At 37.1% G+C, this 12280-nt stretch overlaps 1 protein-coding gene across 1 annotated transcript in view; it reads left to right on the top strand.

Moving 5' to 3' along the window:
* Positions 1-10539, top strand: part of taf2 (TAF2 RNA polymerase II, TATA box binding protein (TBP)-associated factor) — an 84124-nt gene extending 73585 nt beyond the window's left edge. The window contains exons 23-26 of the mRNA XM_089117474.1: positions 3688-3896; positions 7835-7993; positions 9333-9423; positions 9676-10539. Coding sequence (XP_088973600.1) covers positions 3688-3896; positions 7835-7993; positions 9333-9423; positions 9676-9953 — 737 coding nt within the window. The 3' untranslated portion in view covers positions 9954-10539. The remainder of the gene's footprint in view (positions 1-3687; positions 3897-7834; positions 7994-9332; positions 9424-9675) is intronic.
* The last annotated feature ends 1741 nt before the right edge of the window (positions 10540-12280 follow it).

The following is a 12280-nucleotide window of genomic DNA, read 5'->3' as shown; positions in this document are numbered from 1 at the left end:
TCCTTCTGACAGTTGAAGTTCATTTTACACACTTCCTTTGTCTTTTTCTTACACACAACATCTTTGTGATAGTCATATTTGCTTTTTATTTTCTTTATACAACACTATTATAGGCTATTGAATGTATTTTTTTTGGGAGGCACATTTCCTTTTATTATACTTAGAAAAACAATTATTGTTTTTGAAATGGAAATAATTCTTTCTACACATGTATAGTGTCTCAGGCAAATTACTGACTTTGCAAACCTTCTTATCAACTGGTTGGACCAAGTTCATTGCATGAACTAGTTAAAAGTTCAGTTCACAAATTTTAAAATGAACTAGTTCAGTTCATATTTCAAAAATGAACTAGTTCATAGTTCTTTTTTTCATATGTTGCTGTGAGCTTCTTTTTTTATTATTAGGCTATTATTATTGCCACAGCCCATTTACAACCACAGAAAACAATTATTTTATCGACGGGGAAAGTTTGCACAGACATGTAAGATTTTCCCATCCTCACCGACCTCATAAAACCCTTTTAAATGATCTTATGACGCCTCCTCGCTCCTCAGTTCACAGACACTAGAATGAACAAGTTCACTGTAACGTTCATCAGGCAGTAATAGCCAACGTACTAGGCTAGGTTCAATTCACGTTCGCCCAAAATATGAACGAGTTCATGAACTATCGTTTATTGAACGTGTTCAGACAACACATATTACAAGCTCAAAATGATTCTCACATTGTTTTAGAGCAGGGGTATCCAACACGTCGCTCGCTCGCGAGTAGCTGTGGCCTGATTTGTTGGTGGTAGCTCACATATTTTGCCCGCTCAAGACCGTTTCAAATATCCTAAAAATGAGCGCGGCGCTTCAATTATGAGCGCGCTCGGCACTTGATGTCGGGCACTTGTTGATCACCCATTTGCATTAAGCTTTGTATCTTTAGAAACCCAGTCATATTTTTGAATGGTCATGGTTTATTCCCTTATTTTCCCCCAAGATGGGAGAAATAAGGATTTATGTGTTTTATTTCCTGCTTATCGTGACGTAAAAATCGTCATTTTGCGTCACGATAAGCAGGAAGTCACATTTCATTGAAATGTCAACAGACTACAATGATTAGCTCATTATTATTCAAGGGTGTGGCACCCACTCACCCACAGGCCTATTACAGATCAGTGGGTAGGACTTCACTTGCAGAGACTGAAATCAATATCCGCCGTCTTGTTTGGAAGCTAAGCTAACAAGCCCTGTGGAGATAGGAAGTTATGATAATGATGGAAGAAACTAAACATGATATGGAAGAAGAGGGTTTTGACAGTCTCTGCTGCTCGAATTCGATGTTCGTGGCTATATTTACGAGCTGCAGTATAGTTTAGAGCAGCTGAGGCTGACTAAGGAGCAGGAGACGCCTGGCTGTCGCCTGGCGGTCGAGACGCCCGGACTGGGTCGAGTTCGGCGGCCTGCTGTTGCCTGTACTCTCGCTGCGTGTCACGGCCTACGGAGTTCGTCGGACACAGAGTCCGTCTGCTGCAGAGAATTTCAGCGATGGCAATTTCTCCTGGAGGAAATCTCTGAATCAGACGAGCACACGGACGTTTGTGTTGTGATAGTTTCGCCTTCAGAACATCCAGGTATCATGCAGTAATTCACCATACAGAAATAAATACAAACGCGGAGTAATTCACTAATGTGTTTACAAATGTAACGTGAACTGGGTTTGTTGTTGTGGGTTTGTTGTTTGTGTGCGCGTTTGAGACCTCTGTACTACATGGATCACATGACTAAACTTACATCATCGTTTTGAAATACCTCTGGTTTCACTGTCCACACTACAACGCGAAAACGGCGTTTTCAAATTTATCCACTTTGGAGCGTTTTCCAAAAGATACATTTTTGTTGACTTAAAACGGTGTCTCAGTGTGGACGGAAGGCCAAAACGGAGAGAAAAATATATACGTTTTCAAACGAAAACGTATTAGTGTGGACATTGCCTGAGTCTGCCTTTAAAATGTCTAACTCCACTCCATTTATTTTCCTAAATTAGATGCACCTGTTTGAGGTTAGCTGCATAAAGAAACCTGTCCACACCATACAATCAGTAAGAATCCAACTACTAACATGTCCAAAGACACTAGAGACAAAATTGTACACCTCCACAAGGCTGGAAAGGGCTACGGGGAAATTGCCAAGCAGCTTGGTGAAAAAAGGTCCACTGTTGGAGCAATCATTAGAAAATGGAAGAAGCTAAACATGACTGTCAATTTCCCTTGGACTGGGGCTCCATGCAAGATCTCACCTTGTGGGGTCTCAATGATCCTAAGAAAGGTGAGAATTCAGCCCAGAACTGCACGGGAGGAGCTAGTCAATGACCTGAAAAGAGCTGGGACCACCGTTTCCAAGGTTGCTGTTGGTAATACACTAAGACGTCATGGTGTGAAATCATGCATGGCACGGAAGGTTCCCCTGCTTAAACCAGCACGTCAAGGCCGTCTTAAGTTTGCCAATGACCATTTGGATGATCCAGCTGCACTGTATTAAGGAGAGGATGACTGTGGACATGTTTTTTTTTTAAATAGTTAGTCATACATTGTGATTTCTGGATTTTTTTATTTATTTATTTTTTTTTAGATTATGACTATCACAGTGGACAGGCACCTACGATGACAATTTCAGCAGGGTGTTCAAATACTTTCTTCCTCACTGTATTTATATAGCGCTTTTTACAATACAGATTATTTCAAAGCAGCTTTACAGAGATAACAGGAAAATGATGCAACATAGTTTGTTTCCAGAAGAAAATGGTGTCACAGTTCAGCTTAAGTACATGGATGTTATACTTTTGTTGTAAAAAAGTTATTAATTTAGTTCATTTATATACAGTATATAGCCGAATAATACTTATTATCTTATAATAATTCTAATGATGTCTATCTGTGTTCCCCCTGTCTTTGTGCATTTGGTTCAGTCATGTTCCCTGTTTTCCCAATCCTCATTTGTGTTCATGTATACCACGCCCCTTGTTATCTCATTTAGCTTGTTAGTCTCTGTATTTAAACCCTGTGTCTTGTTACAGTGTTTGTGGGTTCTTGATGTTGTTAGATGTTGATCTTGTTCTCTGTGTCTGAGTTTTTGAGTATGTCTAGTCTTTGGTTTATTTAATAAAAGTACTACTGCTGCTGCATTTGGATCCTGCTTCCTTCGATGTTCCAACCTGCTACGTTACTATAATAAGCTTAAAGAATTTACGCTTAGCATTAGCCAGCATTGATGTCTGGTGTTCTGGCTCCCGGCAAACATGTGACTATGGTGGCTGGTGTCTCTATTTCCACGTTCCATGACTTTGAGCTGAAACTTCACATACACACTCTAGGGACATCAGAGACCTATTTTACATCTTGTAAAAAGGGCCATAATATATCCCCTTTAATAAATAGGTTTCTATACTTAATCAGGGGCGTAAAGAAGTAGATCTACACACAAGAACAGTTTAGGAACAAAAACCTGAAAGATTTCACAATATTTATGCTAATATATAGAATACTTGATTCCAGACCACTGAATTATAGACAATTTATTGTACATATCATGCTTGCTTTAATACGATAGATTTGATTTAGTTTTCACAAAATCAAAAGTATTACAATCTTTGCTTTCAAATCTGGTTTGTTGAAATCTTAAAATTATTTTGTATGTGTCTCAGGTACCTGTCATGATTGGCGTTTGCGATGTGATGCCGTAAATCTCTACTACACTCTGTTTGGGCTGACCCGACCATCCTGTCTGCCGTTGCCAGAGTTGGGTCTTGTGCTGAACCTGAAGGAGAAAAAAGCTGTTCTCAACCCCACCATCAAATCTGAACAGGGCCCTGGTGGCCCAGAGGTTACCCTGAACATGACCTTCACCAGCACTGTAAACATCTCATTTAAATTCTTATATTTCTCTGTTACAATTGAATTTCCTTATGCTGTGATTGGTGAACATTATCACACCATATCCACATCCTCCCCCACAGTCTGTTACCTGTGTTTTGATGTTTAATACAAGATATTTAGAAAAACTGGTAGCAAGTTGAGAATAATTAAGATGAACAAACCTAAACTCATTCAGTCGTTAAGGCACTTTGTTAAAAATAAACTTCAGCCATGCATTTCTAATACGTTTGGCTTCATCAAAGGACAGCACAAAGTCAGGCTGTCTTACTTGAAAACAGTATGGGTCTTACAGAGCTTGAACTTAGCACTGGTGCTCCCAAATTCAAATAGGTAGGAGCACCAAAATTATTACAATATATGTATATATATATATATATATATATATATATACAGGGTGCGATTTGTGAAAAAAAAACAGAGGGGGGGGATGTTTTGAAAAAAAAATATTCATAAAAATAAATCGTGAGAACATGAACTTCATCACTGCATTTGCAGGAAAAAAATCTTATTAACACATGAAGTATCCTAACGCAATATTTTTACTCTAATAGCTTCCCACACATTTGAACTGTGATCATGCAACTAAACACATACAATAATTAAATCAATAGATTAATAGGGTATGCTAATTTATATCAGCCTCTCCTGAACCACGGTTTGATTGCAAAGTTAAACCATCATAGAAACAGTTTTGCTGCTGCTGTTAAGTGAAAGTAATAATGTTAATGTTACATCGTGATGCTAAGATACAGCAAAATGATAGAAAAGACAGATGCCTCATTCGCGCTGCAGAACCTCTAGACGCGCGCAAACGCGTCTTTACATCGATTTAACATTGAAATCACTCGCGCCAGACGTTCAAGAGTGAGTGAAACACCGTATAACTTCGGCCATTCTCAGTGACTGGGACACTAGCTCTGCTTTTCATCATAGAAACAGATAATCAGATTGTGATGTTTATTCTGAATGCTGTCTTCCTTTCTACACACAGCTCCACAGCCCAGCGTGGACATGCAACCGTCTCGCAAGTGTTGATAGGCGTGAGGTGTAACCAATCAGATAGCGCCGTGGGCGGGACATTGAGCAAGTCTGCAGACTCGTGCAGAGCGACAGCTATTGAGAATGAGGAGTCACGTGCCTATTTGGGCGGGGTCCGAGCCGGTCGTCCATGATGGTAGGAGACGCTATCGGTTACCAGGGGCAACGCCTTTAGAACACATAGACGTGACTAAACGTTCCAGAGCTCTTAAATTTTCGCGCATTTATTATTTTGGCAGGACAGAGACGGATCTAAGAATACAAGAAAAAAGGAAGAAAGTAAAGCAATGCTAAAAGATAAGGCGAAAGAAAAGGGACCTAACAGGAACAAACTCACACAAAGTGCAAAACAGCTGTATTTGGAGAAGCAGCATCAATATATTTATTCTTTTGCACTAATAACAGTATTATTATTTTATTATTATTACTTATGTTGTCCATGAAACTTATGTTGTCCAAATAGCCTATGTATTTCAGTTCTCAATAAATATTGTTAAGCCATATCAAGTTGTTTCAAACATTTATTTCAATTAAATAAAAAAGTAATGAACAAGGCACTCAAACAACACTTTTGCATATGTTCGTTAAGCCACAGCAAACAGTGACAAATGACAATCGTATACTAAAGGCATCAGCAAACCCAGCAATCCGGCGTCTTCTCGTCAGGTTAGACTCTCCCTGCTGTGTCCATTTCGGTAACCCCAAAAACTTAATTCCGTTGTTTCTATGTTTTCCAAATGTATCGTGTGAGTTACTGGAGGAGTTTTTAACGCAGCAGTTACTTCCAGGCATGGTAAAACAGTGCGGTATTGCGAGAAACTCCTCTACTACCGAGCTAAAAACACACGTAATCAATACTGTTTTGCCGTGGGAAACCTACCAACATGGCGGAAAGGGGAGGGGCACTGTAAAATGACGTCAACTCCTCATTCTCAATATGAGAGTCAGCCAAAGTAGCGCATTTAAAAATAAAATTGACTTTAATCAAACCACGGATCCATGATAAGTTTTCTGATCCGTTTCACCACTAGTTTAGTAGCACTGATCACTTTGGGGATAAATTTATCCCCACCGGGGATAAAAATAATTAAGCAGAGGCAGGGACACACTGACCAGAAAGGGTCGGTTGTCCACTGTGGCACATTATAAGATATAAAACGACTGGTTCATGTATCCTGACTCCCTATTGGGCTTTTCACACATAGGGCTTTATAACCCCAGGTTAAATGATTAATAATATTGGATAAGCATGGTTAATGATTGTTTTTTATCTTACCTTTATAGTCTGAAATGTCCATTCAGTATAAACTTGATATTAGTACAGTTTGTGGTTCGGGGAATGCGCAATGCTAGAGCTTTTATGTAAACAGGCCACATGCTACGTTCATCTAATCAATGACACAGACACCGCAAATATGCAAAAATGTAACCAAGGGTTTACGAATGTACAATGTGAAATCAGTTTATTAATACCAAGGATTATTTGTTAACCCCAGGTAAATTATGACCAGTGTGAAACGTGAAGCAAGATAACCCCAGGATTCCCTTGGTTGAGAATGACTTACTATTTAACTATTTCAAGTGTGAAAAGCCTTATTGTCATTTAAGAATCACCACTAACGCTACATCCAACAGTTCATGCCAAAATCAGGCTGATATCGTGTAGCCTGAACCCAGCAGGAAGGGGCCTGAGAGGAAAATAGACGTTGTGAATGGGATGATTTTCAATCCTAACCTTTAAGAAGGGTGGAAAACAAACTATTTTAGTCACCTTTATTTATTTAGCGCTTTTAGAAAACAGATTGTATCAAAGCAGCTTCACAGTGATAACATGAAAATAATACAACAAAGTTTGTTTCTAGAAGAAAATTGTGTTATCGTCCCCCTTAAGTAAGGCAGATCAATTATATTGTTGAATATTAAATGTCGCCAACTAAGCAAGCTTAAACCCAAGGCAGAAAAAACCCAGGCTTAGTCGGGGACCAGTTCTCCTCTGGCCAACGAAAGAACAGTGTATGATTATGATTCAGGCAGCATTAGAGGTCAGAAGTCAGATTGGATCAGAACATTCAGAATATTAATCCAGTTCCATCTTGTTGGAAGTCGGAGTCATCACACCGCTGTGGAGAAGAGTTTGTTGAGGATCTGCCAATCATAGTCAATAATGCAGACAAATCAGACCTCAGGAAACGCCTAAAATGCCGCAATAACTAATAAAAAAAAAAAAAAGATATTTTTTAAAGTCAGGGTGATCATCATTTTAATGATCAATTCTCACTGTCACGAGTACTCTTTCCCATCCCTATTACTCAATGATTATTTGAGTAAGTGGAATGTAACTACATCACCTTAAAATAATGTGTTACCCAAAATTGTTGAAATGCCCATTATTCGTGAGCATCCTCATAAGCAAGCTAAAAAGGCTTATGTAAAGAGTTATGAAAACATCTGAAACGTGTCGGATCCGCATCATATGCGGCAGGTCTTAAAGCAACAGCAGCCTAATATACCTGCTGCTGTCTGTCATTAATGTAAATCAAACAACAAAAGACAAAGTTAAAATAAACAGCTCTTGACTGAACTTGACTTTTGTAGCTTTAATAAGGATAAATCTATGTGAAATCTATGTAAATGTGAAATTTATTATAATGGGCTATAAAAAAATATGACAACTTTTAATTTATTAAATGCTAAAAATGATGGGGTTGGAGCTAAACTCTGCAGGACAGTGGCCCTCCAGGAGCAGGACTGGACACCCCTGTCTTTAAATGAGTAGTTTAAACACAAACCAGAATGCTTGAGGAATGTTAATACCCTTAATAACCCCTGTGGCACTTATTATTCATTGTTTTTTTTTTCTCCATTTATCATCCTCAGCTGGAGGAGGAGCATGTTGTCATGGAGCCATCATTGAGTGGTGTGGCGATGGCCCCACAGGGTTTAAAGAGGAAGGCAGAGACTCCGTTAGGTTCATCTCCTGAACCTGGACAAGTTATGCAAGAGGAGCCCAGTGCTAAAGCACCAGTGAAGAGCAGAGTGAGTAATCAGCAATGAATTTGCTTGTTACACAGTTACAATTAGATCCATGTTATAGGGTGACCACCAGTCCCGCTTTGCATTGTACCGCACAGCATTTTCACCCCTTGTCCCACACGTCGCATATTGAGCAAATTTCCCGCATTTTCATCAGTCTATTGGTTTTCAATTATCATATTAAGAAAATGTGCATGCATTCTTTTGCATTTTTAAGAAAGCATTTTATTTATTATTTTTGCAGCATAGTTTTTAACCTATATTTAACAGTGCTTCATAATAAGTACAAACACAACAGCCGTTTTTTATATCTTATCCAATGGTTAAAAAAAAAATGGAGTAAACACAGTCACTACTAGGTTGTGACTGCTGTCAATCAAAATGTGGACCGGTTATTTCTTCCATGTCTTCCCTTTCAGAAAACAAATGGATAATTCGGTCAATTAAAATTTTAATTTAACAGAATTTATCTGTTGTTTAACCTGTTGCCTGTTGTGGATATTTTAATTCACATCCTTTCTAAAAATATGAAGGTGTTTGTTTTTTTGGAAAGTTTTTGTTTTTAATATATTCTGGTAACACTTTATAATAACTGCACACTAATAATCATTAGTTAATTCATCATTCATAAAGCATTAATAGACATTAATAAGCAGTTTAAAAATACAGCTATAAATGTTTTTTTTCTTGATTTATAAGCAAGAAAGCATTTATAGCTGTATTTATAAACTGCTTATTAATGTCTATTAATGCTTTATGAATGATGAATTAACTGTTTACGCATGCTTAATGATTATTAGCATGTAGTTATTATAAAGTGTTACCTATATTCTTAATATATATAATTTCATGTTGTTTTATATTTTATTTGTTCATTGTTTATTTTGTTGGATTTTAGTTGGACTTGGTCAGAACTGTTTCTAAAATAGTTATCTGCATGATGCCTGCTGCCTTTACAGTGATTTTTTTTTTCTGGAAGGGACTAAAGAACAACAAATTTTTATCAGCTGAAGGCAGAATACAAATGTTTTTATTCAGTTAGATAGACATTATATAACAGTTTCAGTGTATGTTTTGGTGTTGGTAACATGTCCCACATTGTCCCTCACAAACTTATAATTGTCCCACATTTGGTTTGTTTAATGGTGGTCACCCTACCATGTTACCATAAAAAAGAAACCCTTAATATTTGAATTATATATAGTGCAAGGAAAATATTCTAAAGAATAACAAATGTTCTAAATATAACTGCTCACTCAGTCACTCTATGGCTAAAAAAAAAAAAACTCAAAATATATGGCTTTGCACTGTAATATTTCTCAGCTACTGTCTTTTCACCCAGGATGAGGAAGATATTGATATGGACACGGTTCATGACAGCCAGGCATTCATCTACCACCATCTGAACATGTTGGAGAGACCTTCAACTCCAGGCATGACAGAAATACTCAACACACTCAAGACACATTTTTGGAAATAGCTATGTATCTCTGCCTATAGATATTAGCCCCTTTCAGACATTTAGATTATTGACATCATGGTGCTGATGTGATGTGTGAATGGTGTCTTATGGGCAAAAAGATGGAATATTTTGCCTGTGTGAAAAGCACATTTGTGTGTTTACTGTGTAAATTTGGTAACTTTTGTTTTATGTTGCTTCAACTTTTCTTCTCACTATTTCATAGGGAAGGAACCATCTTCAGTAGAGCAAGCCATTCTGTCCATGCCAGGAACGCCCATGCCCACACTAAGCAAAGAGAGCACATCTGCCAAATATGGAGATCACCACCACCACCATCATCATCATCATGAGCACAAGAAGAAGAAGAAAAAGCACAAACACAAACATAAACACAAACACAAGCATGAGAGTAAGGACAAAGATAAAGACAGAGATTCTCACGCTTTTAGTAACAGCCCTGCCAGTGGCCGCTCCATTCATTCTCCATCTCTTTCTGACTGATAGTCCTAGTTCTGACTTACATTAAAATACACATTTTTAATACATTTTTGATATATTTTTTACCAATTTTTCAGTGCTTTAAAGACTGGATTGCCAACATACAGTACAATAGGTCAATAGTTCATGCGAAAAGGAAAACTCTTTCATGTAAATAAGTGGTTCATGTTGAGTTAAATAATCGTGGCTTGTTTCCCACCCATGTAACAACCTAACATGCTGAACATGAAAAAGAAAAATTTGTTCTGCAGTGTCATCTGACCACACGTAATGCTGACTGGTTTATGCCCTCTTAACCGCACACACATAGATTCACTGACTCTCACCACCCAGGACCACTAGGGTTAAATCCAGCCACTGTATCTCAAGATAAATGTCAACATTGTGAAAGTACTTTTATGATGGGAAATTTCACTCTGTGGTCTCAATGGTGGTCTCACCTCTTTACTTAAGGTTAGCAATCTTTTAAATAGGAAATATGTTCATGGTTATTTGAAAATAGTAAATGTAAGTAGTATGTTTCACTAAACTTCTTGTTAATTGGAAAGTGTAATAAAGCCATGAGTCATTTTTACCAGTTTCACATCTACACCCGAGTCCAGTTTGTTTTTCATTTATGTTGGAATTTTAAAAGTCTGGGCCCGTATTCATAAAGATTCTAAAAATCCTCAGAAAACTCTTAATTTAGCTTAAAAACTTTTACGTAGGAGTCTTAGTTTATAGTTTAAGAGTGATTCGCGACCGATCTGAGAGCAACTCTGAGTAAGGAAAAGATTAAAAAAAACTTTCATCTTAGTGAGTAGGTGGGGCTGACCCCGTTGCTATGTTTGACACACTCTTTTGAACACTGTGATTGGTTGGTTGTCCAAGAAGGGGAAAAAAGAGCAATTTTAAGTATAGTTTTACTCACACATATACACACACATTATATACATTATGTATATAAATCCTTTTTTACCATGCTGTTAATATCCTAAGGTATTTTGATTGGCTTAGAATGATAATTAAAATGTTCCACTCTTTCCAATTACACGGATTGCTGTCTATTTAAGTGGTGGTTTGAATGTTGGTTTTAATATAGCATACATGGAATAAAAAACAAGAAAGATGAGAAAGCCCAACTGGACAGAAGAACAGTGTTTGCTGTTAGCCCAACAATTTAGTGGATGAACACTATCATGAACTACTTTCATTTCTGGCGTTATGGCATTGCGCTGTGTTGGAGATATAGCGTGTCTCTAATAAGATCAGTCACAAACATGATCCCTGCACGATCTCGTTTATATATATATATATATATATATATATATATATATATATATATAGTCTATTAATTCACTGTCATCTATTGCAACACATTTCTTCTCCCTCTTCATCGTCTTTTCTGCCATTTTCTCCTCTACTTAAGAAACTCTTAAGCCTCTTAAAAGTCCTCATCCGTACTCCTAATTTTGACCTTAAGACCTCTTTTAAGGGTTAAGATTCTTTCTGAATTACTTTTTTCTTTACTAGGAATTTTTCTTTAATTTTAAGAGTAAACGCCCACATTTCTAAGAATTTTCTTAGAATTTTGTCACTAGGAGCTACTTTTTGCATTAAGATTCTTTATATTTTATTGATATTATGAACACGGGCCCTGTACTAGCCTGGCTGCGCCCTCCTACGCACTTCTGCTCAATTTCAGAGTCTGGTTGAACCAGGCTAGCCCTGTACTGCAATTACTTTTTTTTTTTTCTCACTTGTTTCTTTGTATATTGTCTAAAAAAGAGATTTTGCTGAATATGCTTTGTGTCTTTTTTTTTTTTTTTTTTTGCTATAAAAAAGTTATCCAACTGGAACTCTGTTTTGATAAATAGATAAAGCCATTGTTTTAATTATTCCTCAGGCATATACATCTATACATGTGGTGAGGAACTGTAAGCTTATTGAAATTAGTGTTTGGGATGCACGCTTGGAGAACCCTGGTATTAAGAACAAAATAAAAATTTAGCAAAGCTTAATTTCCTAGCTAGTTAAAATGCAGTATTGATCCCTGTATGATCAATGACTCCATATACAAAATGCAGTCCAATCAGTTTCCATTTTATTGATTCATTGTGGAGTTTCACTGTGTTTATCGAAACGTCAATCAGTATCCCAGATAATTACAAAATACACTTCCAAAAAAAAGTTTTGTTATGATTTACTTACATGATTGTTTAGGGGCCTGCAGGCCACTAAAACTGATATTTAATGTTTACAATCTTTTTTGACCTAACTACAAAATAAATTGGGCCAAAAAATAACTCATTGTTGAATAAAAAATCCAAACAGATAACTAGAACTGCTAC

This window comes from Pimephales promelas, chromosome 12 (assembly GCF_988280905.1).
Source record: "Pimephales promelas chromosome 12, fPimPro1.hap1.1, whole genome shotgun sequence".
Taxonomy (NCBI): Eukaryota; Metazoa; Chordata; class Actinopteri; order Cypriniformes; family Leuciscidae; genus Pimephales; species Pimephales promelas.
Note: the sequence above shows the minus strand (reverse complement) of the source record. Positions and strands in the feature narration are given on the sequence as shown.